This window comes from Parasteatoda tepidariorum, chromosome 2 (genome assembly GCF_043381705.1).
Source record: "Parasteatoda tepidariorum isolate YZ-2023 chromosome 2, CAS_Ptep_4.0, whole genome shotgun sequence".
Taxonomy (NCBI): Eukaryota; Metazoa; Arthropoda; class Arachnida; order Araneae; family Theridiidae; genus Parasteatoda; species Parasteatoda tepidariorum.
The window spans coordinates 62,271,451-62,284,970 of record NC_092205.1 but is presented as its reverse complement, the minus strand read 5'-3'; the positions used below and the strand labels follow the sequence as shown (position 1 = coordinate 62,284,970).

General features: G+C 28.7%; 1 protein-coding gene across 2 annotated transcripts in view; it reads left to right on the top strand.

Annotated features, from left to right (window-relative positions):
- The window catches only part of LOC107451053 (putative leucine-rich repeat-containing protein DDB_G0290503), a 224,549-nt gene that overhangs the window by 18,953 nt on the left and 192,076 nt on the right, over positions 1-13,520 (top strand). For both annotated transcript variants that reach the window (XM_043039812.2, XM_071177657.1), the window contains exon 2: positions 9,360-9,399. In XM_043039812.2, coding sequence (XP_042895746.1) covers positions 9,360-9,399 — 40 coding nt within the window. The remainder of the gene's footprint in view (positions 1-9,359; positions 9,400-13,520) is intronic.

Genomic DNA, 13,520 nt, shown 5'->3' with positions numbered 1-13,520 from the left:
GTTAGGTAAATATATTAAAGTTCGACAACTTATTTGAAATAATTTTTTTTAAAGACAAATAACGGTAGATTTTATATTTTAAGATTTTAAAATATGATTTAAACTAGGATTTACTAAGTTTTTTGTAAAAAAAAGGGTTAGGAGAATTCGCAGCTTAAATACAATTTTGTATTTTGCTAACAATTTAGTAATAGCATGATTTCATATAAAATATCTAATAACATTTCAAAATTACAAAACGAAAGATTCAGGATCTGAATCTTTAGATAATTAAAAATCTTAGCAAAATTGATAAAGTTTAATCAATATAACAAAACAATACAACACAATTTTTTAAAAAAAAAGATAACTTGCGTATTATTATCATCATATCACAATTCAATAAATGTAATTACTGAAATTTAGAGCAATTTTAACACTGCTCAATCACAAAATCAAAGTTAAAATAAATCAATTCATAAATAGTTTATTTTGATCTCATTCTAAATAAAGTTATTAAATTCAAATCATTTAGAGTGTACGATGTGCTTCTTGCTAACAATTTAGTAATAGCATGATTTCATATAAAATATCTAATAACATTTCTAAATTACAAAACGAAAGAATCAGGATCTGAATCTTTAGATAATTAAAAATCTTAACAGAAATGATAAAATTTAATCAATATAATATAACAATATAACACAATTTTCTTAAAAAAAGATAGCTTGCCTTTTATTATCATCATATCACAATTCAATAAATGTAATTACTGAAATTTAGAACAATTTTAGCACTGCTAAATCACAAAATCAAAATGAAAATAAATCAAATTATTTGAAAACACAATTTTTTGAAAAAAAAGATAGCTTGTGTATTATTATCATATCATAATTCAATAAATGTAATTACTGAAGTTTAGAACAATTAAACACTGCTGAATCACAAAATCAAAATCAAAATAAATCAATTTATAAATAGTTTATTTTGATCTCATTCTAAATAAAATTATTAAATTCAAATGATTTTGAGTGTACGATGTGCTTCTTATTCTTAGAACAAAGCAAAAATATTAATACAGAAACAGGGTAAAATAAGTAAAAATAGAAAGAATAAATATTGCCAATGTATAAAAAGTAAGTAGCGCAAAAAATGAAATAATTTAAAAAAAACATTTGAGGAAAAAAAAGTTCTTAAAATTTTTTGCACTATTAATTTTGCAGTTTCATGTCATTATACATTAATATTTAAGCAATTTTCAACTGGGTACTTGCAACTCAAGAAGAAGACAATCACTGATACTCAGATTCGTGATCTATGACCTCAGCTCCAGCTAATCGTTTATAAAAAAGATGGCGTGTTAAAGTTGAGCTAAATTTCCCCACTTAAGTTAGAATGCTAATTATTTATTAAGTTAATAAAATACAACGCCGTATCACACATCGAATTGGTTAAAATATAATTCTTTCTCGTTTACTTCTTTTACTTAACTTAGATTTATTATTTGCTTAGGTATTTTTTCGTAACCGTGATTTAGTTTTGTTTCATGTACCTGGCAGCTTCAATGCATAATTTGTTCATTTTTGTTCTACATGGCTTCGTACCTGTCTTTGTGCTAAGTAAGAAATATGTAGTGAAAGAATAGATATCTTTTCGAAAGAATCTTCAAAGAAAGAATATTTGTGAAAGAATATAAAATGTGTCACTTTATAGAATTGATCTTACGGGTTTGGCTTACTCGAAATAGAATGAAAAAAAAAACACTTGCTGAAGTTAACAAATGCCTCGCTTCAACAACCAATCAGGATAGAGATACCCACATTTTGACACATGCAGGGATCCCATTAAAAAACAACTGTAGCAAACTGCTGAACTACTCTACTGTATAATGTCTAGTACTGAGAAAATATTACTTGTGGTCCTCAGGTTGCCGTGGTTTCCTTGCTTTTCTTTTTTGCGATCATCACTTGGCAACGTTGAAGTTAGCTTCATTTTCAGCTATTTTACCACATTCAAGCTAGCCCTGTTTCATCCAGTTAAAAAGTATCATATGATCTCGAGACATACGCTTCACTTGAAGCTACTTGAAGCTACTACGCTTCACTTGAAGTATTATAAGTTTTAAAAGTTAAACTTTACTAGTTAAATTAACTTGATTCAATTGCGTGATTTCAAAACAGTGCAAAATTTCAAACAGGCAGTATATCCACATAAATAACAGACGATTTTTTTTAATAAAAAAAGTGCCTTTAAAAATAAAATATTCAGTGAAATGCTGATAAGAATCTATAAATTATAATATGAAAAATTGTGCGAATAACCACGTAGAATACGATTTTAAAAAAACAAGCAAAAAAACTAAAGTAAACGATGGTGAAGTTCTTCTGATAAGTTAAATGCCACGGTTAAGACAAGTAAGATTTTGGTAGTTTATTTAATGGTGTCTATTTGGTACCAAAACGGACACTCTTATTCATCGAATAATATTAAAACACTACTTCATTAAGGACACTTATTCATTACAAAAACTCAAGCTGGAGAGAAATAAATAAAAGATTTATTGAAATTTGCGATTTGCGCATCTTTCAGTGCCTTTTGCTTTATTTTTGTTTATTATTACTAGTGTAGCTACTATATGCTTCCATAATTTCATTAATTAATTTTGAACAAAAATGTTCATAGAAGAAATTTATTTCTCTAAGGAAAAATTAATTTTCTTTCGAATTCTAAATTATCTTTAAAACATTTAATTTACTTTTACTGGCCGATGAAAAAATTTGTTCCTCAAGTCAACTTAATGAATAATTGTTTTCATATATCGAAACAAGTTTTTCTGAAACATAATTGAATTTTTTAAAGCAGGTATCTTCTTTAATTAATTTCTTTTTTAGTTAAAAATTTAATGTATTCGAAAAAAACTAGGCAATTTATGTACATTTAAATTCATTTTTAAGCTTGTCAAAAACATCTTATCTTAGAAAAATACATATTGCGATTCTTTTTATAAACAATATAGGATTCTCTTTTACTTTTAAAATTTAAATTATAGTATTCTTTTACATAAAAGATAATTAAGGATTCATTAATTTTGAAACTATATTTTACTGTTGAGAACGTAACGTTCAAACTCACATATGTTTTTAAATAGCGAATAATTAATATACAGCAAAAGTTTTTGTATGAAACCGGGTAATAATATATAACTTAAGTTTTCGCAGTGAGGAAAATTTAAAAATAAGCAATTCGCTTCGATAACTTAAAATTTTAATTATATGTCAAGCATTCCAGCATTCATGGTACAAAACCCTATCTGCGTACTGTTGATAGGTATTTCGGTACGATACAAAAAAATAACTATATTTACGGAACAACAAACTTAAATTCACATAACAAAAGCATATATATGTACAAAAAATTCATATAAAAAAACATAAATGTTACCGTTAAAGCTAGAAAGCGGTTAATTTGCACAATACCTAGCTAATCTGTAGGTACACCTAGCTAATCTCTAGGTACACCTAGCTAATCTGTAGGTATACCCCGCTAATCTGTAGGTATATCTAGTTAATCTGTAGGCATACCTAGCTAATCTGCAGGTATGCCTAGCTAATCTAAGTATACCTAACTAATCTGTAGGTATACCAAGCTAATCTGTAGATATACCTAGCTAATCTGTAGGTATACCAAGCTAATCTGCAGGGAGACATTAATGGTTTTTTAATCGTTAAAATTCAAAAGTTTCTCTCATTTTATCAACTAATTTATTGATTGTTCGATTGAATTTACTAACTTGACTCTTTAGATATTGAAAAATAAATAAATGACTATTATGACAAATGACATAATAATATTTTAAGCTGTTTGACTCTTTGTATAATAGTTTTTAAAGTGTTTGATTCTATCAACTAATATTTTGACTGTTTGTAGTAACTAGATATTTCAAATAGCGAAAAATAAATTACATTTTGTTAATTTAAGCATACAGAAACGTTGCGTAGTTCAAGCAATGATCCGTTGTTTCTAATGAAACTTGAACAATTCAAGCTTGCCAGTCTCAAAGCTTTTGCTAATTTGATCACGGAGGTACGCCTTTTTTATTTTATATTTAATAACCGTCGTTGAACAGCCGACCCAATTTTATGGATTTACGACTACTAATGTTCAACTCCGTAGCCTTGTAATTTTGAACCCAAACCAGAAGACAAAGGAACTCCTGGATCGAGTAGAGAAATTTGTCTTTATGGAGGACTTTTTGATGGAGCTAACCCGTATTTGCGTTACATGTAGAGGAATACGACAAGAACTTCTCACGGTTAGCCTGACAGCAAGGGGACTCTAACCCATGATCCGTCTACAACTGAGGATATTTCACGTCAGCACTGTGGTCGGTGCAAGCCGGATGCGGAATTCGTATCGACTGGGATTCGAACCCGGTTTGTCTCATTGTCAGGCGAACGCTCTATCCCCTGAGCCATAGCTGCTCAGGTACTCCTTTTGCTTGACAAGGGAGCACTGCATGGGTGAAAGTACGTCTTAGCTTAGTACTCCACCGATAGTCGTGAGGCCACTTCCTCAATTTAGGTAGGGGAGAGTGGGGTCAATTGTAACAGGGTACGATTGTAACAGAGCAAAAATTTCGAGTGTCGGGTTCTAGATTTGGTTCCTAGGTGGTGCACAAGGTGTATTTAACAAATCTACATGTACACCCCTGATGGCAATCATTTTTATGTACTTTTGAAAGAGTTACATCACAAAAGATATTTTCACGTCACGCAAGTACTTTTTTTGGTATTAGAATATTTTATTGTAACAAAGTAATTTTGTTTAAACAAATAAAAATTAGTAACCGAATATGTAAGTGGACACCTTAATTAACATTTCAATAAAAAAAAAGATTAGTTTTGCTAATTAACTAGCATTGTTTTTAACAAATGAAGCTGAAATGGCGTCTTGGGGACAATTGTAACAATAAGTAAAGGGACGATTGTAACAGCTGAAAATAAATAATCTTATGTTTACAAACCATTACTTAACTCTTTAAGAACCACCAATAGTTTCCTATATCATTTATATTATGTTGCATGTGCATTATTTTATTTGTCACCTTTCACAGCATAAATTAAAATTTTTAACCCCTTAAAGTTAAAAGTTTAACCCTTTAGGTCTCTGCTCATTATTATTTTTACTCCTAAAATATCACTACTATTTTGATCAATAAAAAAATATATCACAACTATGATAATATGTATAATTAACTATGTTTTAGTTGAATTTATGAACTGTTACAATTGACCCCGTAAGTGGGGACAATTGTAACAAGTGCACGACTGTCAAAAATTGTTAATAACTAATATAATAATATTTAAAATCAGGTATTTAATTTTTTTTCTAGTAGAGGATAGTCTACTTTACTCGTCTGTCAATTAATACTAATAATATATTGGATTTTTTGTTAGTTAAAAATAGTTAAGTAAAAAATGTTACAATCGACACCACTCTCCCCTATAGATTTAAATGGGAAGGAAATTTCGCCCAGGATCCTGCTCATAGTGTCTAGTAAGCAATGTGCAGAATATCTCGTTAGTTTGCAGATTACCAAGGAAATTTAAGAAACATAATAATTTTTTGGCACTTTAAAGTGGATCGTGCTGGTAGTTAATCTGCATATAATTGAATTCAACACGTTAGAGAAAACACATAATAACAATGGAAAAACGCTGTATATGATATGATTGGAAGAAAAATCCTATACATAACATTCAAATACTATAAACCTTCAAGGAGAGCTGTGGTGGCTCAGGGGATAGAGCAGTTGCCTCTTAATGAGGTGATCCAGAGTTCAAATCTCAGCTGTGACTGGTCAATGTGCATTCCAAATCCGGTTCGAACCGACCACAGTACTGTCGTAGAATTATCTTCAGTGGTAGAAAGATCATAGGTTAGATTCCCCTTGCTGTCATTATTTAGGGTTTTAGGGTTTTCCTCTTCATGTAACACAAATGCGGGTTAGTTCCATCAAAAAGTCCTCCACGAAGGTGCAAGTATAGCTTAATACTTAATCCAGGATTTCTCTTGTCTTCTAGATTGAGTTCAAAATTACAAAACTTTTTTTTTTTAAATGGCGGGCACTTGGAACTATTGTCCATTGACCTCAGAAAGCGCCAGAACTACTTACTCTCTTCTCGTTACCCAGTGGGCACCTGTGGCGGTGGAGCAGCGTCGCCCACGCCACTCAGCCACAAACCCGTTTGGTCACATTCACACACAATCACACACAAAGGACATAGAACACAGAGAGAGAGATGGAGGCATCCAAACTCTGAGCGGGATTCAAACCCGCAACCAACGGCTCCACAGTTAGACGCGCTAACCACTCGGCCACTGGTCGGCAAATTACAAAACTACGGAGTTTAATATTGGTAATCGCAAACTCAAAATTGGATCTGCTGTTCATCGATATTTATAAAATAAAGAAATAAAAAATTTCAAATAATTATAAAAGGATTATTGAACAACCAGAAAGAAATATACTTTTTATAGAAATTTTGCTTTTTTACATAAAATAAAAAATATATACCCCATTAAAGGATTTCGATTTGATAACGCATTAATAAAGATTTTTAATTACATCTCGAGCACGCCTGAATTCCAGGAACAAAAGCTATTAATCTCTAAGTAGTTAACTTATGGTATTAAGAACAATGCAGCATCCCTACATTAACCGCAACCGTAAAGAATAAAGAAAATAAACGCCGTCTCCATTATAGAGTTAAGAACAATACCGGGATTTATTTATTAAGCGTAGGAAAGTTAAAAAAAATATGTATATATTGAATGAAGTAAGTGATAGGGAAAGTTTTCATCGTATTTTTCTGCATAAAAGCTGAAATTAATAATGATAAGTTTAATGAGACAAAGGAACTATTTTTAAAAAGTTGATAATTAATTCAAAAAATAGATTATGCATTTGACAATGTTTGATAGCACATAATTTAATTTTTAAGTGCACTTTATGAAAGATAAAACCTTTTTAGCGTTGACGGAAAATATGGTTTTATACTAACAAAAATTAATTGTTTTATTTTTGTGAGGTAAACATTTCAACTATTTAAGTATCTAACTATTTAGAGTTTAAACAAGGTGTCCCGACAATTTTTAATCCCGGCTGAAGATTAGCCTAGATCTGCTTCGCGAATCAATGATGTTTTTTGAAGTTAATATTATTTAAAAATGCTTGAAAATGTAGAATTTTAAATTTTTAGGCAAATATATTCGCACATATTGCTCTAAACTTTTAATCTAGCCCTACCTTGCATTTTAAAAATAACTTTCATTTTTCATGATTTCTACAAATTTATAGATTACGAATTTATCTTAGAATCATAAGAATAGATGAGAATTATTATTCATAAAAATCGGTGCCTGTTGAAACTGCAAAATTTTAAAATTTTAGGCAAATATTTTAGTTTATATTGTTCTATTTTTTTAACCAGTCCCTTCTCTATAATTTTTAAAAATAATTTTTAGTTAGCACGATGTTTACAATCAAATAGATTAAGTATTTTTATTAATTATATGTTTAGCAGGACGCTTTTATTTCGAACTTTCAACTATTTTAAAAAACTATAATCCTTTCATTCGAATCTGGATTATTTTACAGAAAAAAATGCTTATTTTTATTTATTTGTTATAAATTTAGAATGAAAATATAATATTGTGATATCTAATGTAAGATATAAGAAATTGAATATTACTTTTTGGAACTTCTGATATATAATTAATTACCGTCTGCTGAAATTTTATTAAATTATTAATATAATCTTCATAACTTTTTCCTTTAACTTTATTGTAATAAGATTACATATCTTGGAGCATATTAAATTAGTTTACTAACAAGAATAATGAAATACTTGTAGTTTCGAATTTTTTTGATCGATTTCTTTATTTTTCGTTGTAAAAAGAAAGACGAATTTTATTCTAATCTGATTTTGTGACACATTAGTTGCCTCTCTTTTTCATTGAAAAATGTTCTAGAATCGAAAAAAAATTTTGCTAATCAGATTTAGAGCTTAGCTTGTACGTCGAAGGATACAGAATTCTGATTTTTTTCTTCTGAAAATCCTGTTTGAATAAGTTTTTAAAGGGCTTTTTCTTTAATGCTTTTGAAATAAGAAAAATTATTTATTGAAAGTAGAATAAATTAAATAATGTTTGTTTTGACGCGTTTTAAAATATGTTCGTTTTGGTGAATATACAGTTACCGAGGTTGACAAAAAAAAGTGAATCCAATGCAGTCAAGTGCTGACACATTTGTTTTCGTGAATATGTGTTTTGTTTGAAGATTACACTTGTATTGTTCTGATACAATTAAGTTGTAAAATAGTTGTAGGTTGCTGTTCAAGTTGGAGTTCTGGTAACTAGTTTTGGGCAATATCGGATATATCACTATATCCTTGAAAAATATCGATATTTTACGATACATCACGATAGATTTCAAAATAAAAAATTCGAATATTTTTTTTAAAGAAAAAGAGGCATTTTTTTCTTGAAACAGTTTAAGTAATCATAATTTTAAAAATAACTGAGAAATTATAAAAAATTAATAATAAATAAGAGATAGAAAAAGCATGGTTTCTGTTTTCATACATAAATTGCGCCCCCCCCCCGACGAAAATAAATAACGCCAAGAAAGCAAAACTCAGTATATCAGTCGCCAATATCCTTGAACAGTGAAGCATCATGTGAAGGAAAAGTCTTTCTTCACTGATATTGTTGATATTTATCGTATTTCGATATTTTTCGGTATTTATTAAGCGTCGATACTTTTAGGTATTTATCGAACAGGCCAATGTTCGTTAATCGATATTTATCATGTGTCGATAATTATTGATATTTATCGTTGTCGATATTTTTTGATATTTATCGTATTCGTGATATATGGGTGATTCTTTGGAAACATGACAATTCGGAAAAGTCTTCAAAATAATCTAAATTGTTTTGTATATTTATTTAGTTATATTTATTAATATCTCACAGACAGCAGTGTAGTTTATTGACATTTGCTCTAGAAAAAAAAAATAGAAATGCACCAAAGTATAGTATTAGATTTTGGAGCAAGAGACTGTGAATTGTCATATTTCGTGAGAATCACCCATATATCGTACATGTCATGAGAATATATTTTTAATATCGTTATCGCGATATTTTAAAATTATCGGTATTTTAAGATATTTGCTTGAGTCTAGTGGTAACTTTCTTTTATAAAGATAAATCATGCTTTGAAATCGTGAGTTTTTTTTATAAATTAATTTTCACCGCTATTTTTAAATTTAATTTTTGTAATTTTGATTTCTAATTTTTAATTTTTAATCTTTTCTTAGATGGTGTGAGCATTATGTTTATTTCTTTCCCAATCAGAAGGTAAGTTACAACTTAATTTCATTTTTATTTCTCCATATGAAATATTAAATATTGTTTAAAAAAACGCTACCGAATACTGACAAACTACAGTCGAAGAAAAACGATGTAATAAACACCAAGAAAAGCTTTATTGTGGGAAACATAAGAGAAAGAGGGTTCTTAAAAATGCATTTAAGGTTCAACCTCCATTTAAACCTTTTTTTGTACATTACAGTTACCTTTCTCTACTAAAGCTTATCAAATACATTTTTATTTTATCTTATTGGTTAAATATTAATTAAAATTAACACTCGTGTGTATAATTTTTTTAATTTTTAGTAAGGATACAAAAAATTTATATTGAGGGACGTCTTCACGGAACACTCTTAATAATCAAAATATATTTGAATTATTGGATAGTAAGGATTTTGATTATGTTATTTAAGTTTGTTATTATGTAATCAAGTATTAGTTATTGTATAATCAAGTATTGGCTATTATGCATTATTGAGTTATTATGCATGATTGAGTTGGGTCTCAATTTACACGATGAAAAATTTCTCCAAGCTGACCTTAAGGCACTGTAGGTGAAATGTCGTTTTCATGCATGTTCTTTTTCTTATTTATCTTTTGCTTTCGTGGCAGACCTGGTTTCTAGCATAGTTAGATTTATCTACTAAACTTTTTCCAACTTGTAAAAAGTGCAACTCCAGCAAGGCTAGTCCTCACCATCTACTTGATTGCCTGGATTTCACCATGGAAGAGGTTCTTGAAAGACCTCTCCTTTTCCTCGATTTTTTGAAAACTCACGGCCTCATGGATTTGGTATAGCTCCGCTATCCCAGCTGGGATTTGAAACAACGGATTTATCTACATTCATTACTTATCATTGTAACAGTAATTATTTGGAATAATATAGCTGCAACCGGATCTTGTGCCACTAAACTGTTAATTACATCCCATTCTTAAATTATTTAAAAACCTTTCTTTGCAAGCAAAATCCCGATTTTTAATTAGCATGTCAGGGATAAAGTTTATGAAAAAACTAACTACTAAATTTATTATTTATTTTGAAATTAAATAGTTATTAAAAAACAATAAAATTCCACAAATTACTTTTATTTTAATGTCAGTTTTAGTGCTCTAATGACTTTATTTTTAATTCGAGGCTACTCCAAGAGTGAAACTTGTAAGCAGAACTTATTCAAAAGTGCCTAAAACAGCTTCAAGACCCCGAAATGTCCTTAAAATTTTTTTCTTAACCTGTTTAAATTTTTTTTTGCATAAAAAAAAACTTAATTGAAAAAATATAATAAAAATTTTATTATATTTTTTTCAAAATTTTGCCTTTACAAATGTGTTGTCCTTTATTTGATAATTAACATGAAATGAAAAAATAAAAACCTAAAAATGCATTCCTTAAGTAATAAAAGATGGAAAGGAAATATATTGTAGAGTGTTAGAAATCTCTTTAGAACTCAAAAAGTTTTTAAGTATTTCGGAAAATGTTTTCAAGTTTTTGTGCAGAAAAATAATCTATTTTCAAATTGGCTCAAGAGTCTTTCAAAATATTCTGAATTTATTAAAGGTTTCTCATTTTAAAAAATATAAATTTTTGACGGCATGCAACAAATAATAGACACTCTGAACTGTTTTCAATTCCGTAGCACACCAGCTACTCAAATAGTTTATAAGCTGGTTATATAGTTAAATAGTTTATAAATAATAGTTTATAAATAAAAATAAAATAATAGTTCATAAATAATAATAAATAGTTTGTAAATAAAATTAAATAGTTTATAAATAAAAGAATAAGAATACAAAAACCAATAAGAATAAAAGCTGAAATTTTTTTTTTAAGAATGTAAGACATATTTTCAGAACTCCAAAATGTTTTTCAATATTCCTGAAAATGTTTTAAAATTTTTTGCATAAAAGTTACCTGTATTCAAATTGACACAAGAAGAAATTATTCTGAAATAATTACTTAAAAATTAAATTATTTTTATTTTATTCAGAAATTTCTGAATTTATTAAAGGTTTCTCATTTAAAAAATATAAATTTTTGACGACATGCGACAAATAATAAAGACACTCAGAACTATTTTCAATTCCGTGGCACAGCAACCACTCAAATAGTTCATAAGCTGGAAAATACAAAAACCAATAAGAAAAGTACAAAAACCAATAAGAATAAAAGCTGAAAGAAATTATTTTTAAGAATGCAAGAAATATTTTCAGAACAAAATCTTTTTAAATATTTCTGAAAACGCTTTTAAATTTTTTGAAAAATAAGATAATTTTTATTCAAAGTTGCAAAAAACGTAACAAAATTTCTAAATTTATTAAAAACTTCCCAATTAAAAAAATGCCATCAAGTATTCGGTTTTTAACATGGAGCAAAAATAAATAAATGAAAATACTCCGAACTGTTTTTAATTCCAATGCATACAGACCACTCCAATAATTTTCCAAGATATTAAATTAAAGGCCACATGGGAATAATAGCAGTAAGGAGAACTCATTCAAGATAACAAAATATGCATCATCAGATCCCTTCAGGTTTGCGATGTTCGTTTATGGATCGTTAAGTTCCGATAAAGTTATTGATCTACGAATTTTATGCCATTCGCGTCCACAAAAGCATAGAAGAACATAAATGAGACCCCAAAAGTATGCATCGCATACAAAGATATTTGAATAAACCTATAAGGCACATAAATTCATATACGTATCATAAGCATGTATATATTTCCATGAGAATGAAAGTACATATATAAGGTTAAATATGGCTGTATACGAATTGTGTTTCTCCCGAAATCATTGCAAAAATTGAAACGATTTATTGTTATATAAATACTTTTTAGGTAAATGCTTTATAGTTTAAAAACTATTATGTTTGCAAATACGAAAATATTATTGCAAATAATAAATCAACAAAAGAAAAGAAGGTTCTCTTTTCGTTGGAACGCCTTAAAATATATAAAGTGGGCGAAAAAGAAAAAGAAGTTAAAAGCCAGACAGTCGTTTCAGAACTATGAACACAAGTAAAATCAACAGTGCAAATACATGGACATAGAACCAACGATATGGCGCATAGAGGCACATATTACGTTTCCAAATTACACAGATTACGTGTTATAATGGTTCAGATTACCGAATAATTACTCGAGGTTTTTAAAATGGCTTACAGCTTATAGTACTGAAACAGATGTGTGTGCTTTAAATATTTTATTTGCATATTTTTATTTTTTAAACTTGTATAAAGTGATTTAAATTATAAAAATATTTTCAAAAAATCTCTTTGGTTTTTGTAACTAATGGTTTTTTTGTATTCAATGGTATAATAAAAAATATCAAGGTTTTTTATATAACTATATTAAACTTAGTATTTTGTAGAGCACAGCAATAAAGTTTATTGAGTTTGAAAGATATATAACATAACGATATATATTGAATTGACTCATAAATAATTTTTGAAAATAAAAAAATATTCCTTAACAATATCTTATTTATTAACGAAGCATAATCAATGTAAACAATTTTCTACATCAATTAAAAAGCTAAGTCATAAATACAAAGAAATCTTAAGCTCTTCTCAGTTTTGTTAGACACTCAAGTATTCAATACATGCATAATGTTTTAAAATTTAAAAACACTCAAAGGCTAATTAATAACTTTAAAACAAGTTACGTAAAAGAAAATAAATTGGTTTTTCAATTGTCTTATAAGAATCATGGTTTTTTAATTGTAAGATTTTAAATGTTCTCTTTATGAAGGTCCAAACTTTAATTGTTGACACTGGAGAATCCAGATGCTGATTGAGCTCTGCGGTCACTTTGGCTGCAGATGTTTTCTTTTTAGGCATTATAATCCGCTTCAATACCCGTCGGTCTCTTTCACTCAGCTTCTCCTTCCGTTCACTATTTTGCTTTGCTGAGCTTGTCTTTCCGCGCTGTGTGTATGCTGTCATGACTTTAGACACCGTACCTCTAGAAACGCCTAAAAGCTGGGATGTTTCGGTCACTGTTGCTCCAACTAGTCGTGCTCCTACAATTTGGCCTCTCTGAAAATCTGTGAGGTCTGACATTTTACGCTTCTGACAAAAAATCAAAACGTAGACAACTCTGCTAAAGCTCTCT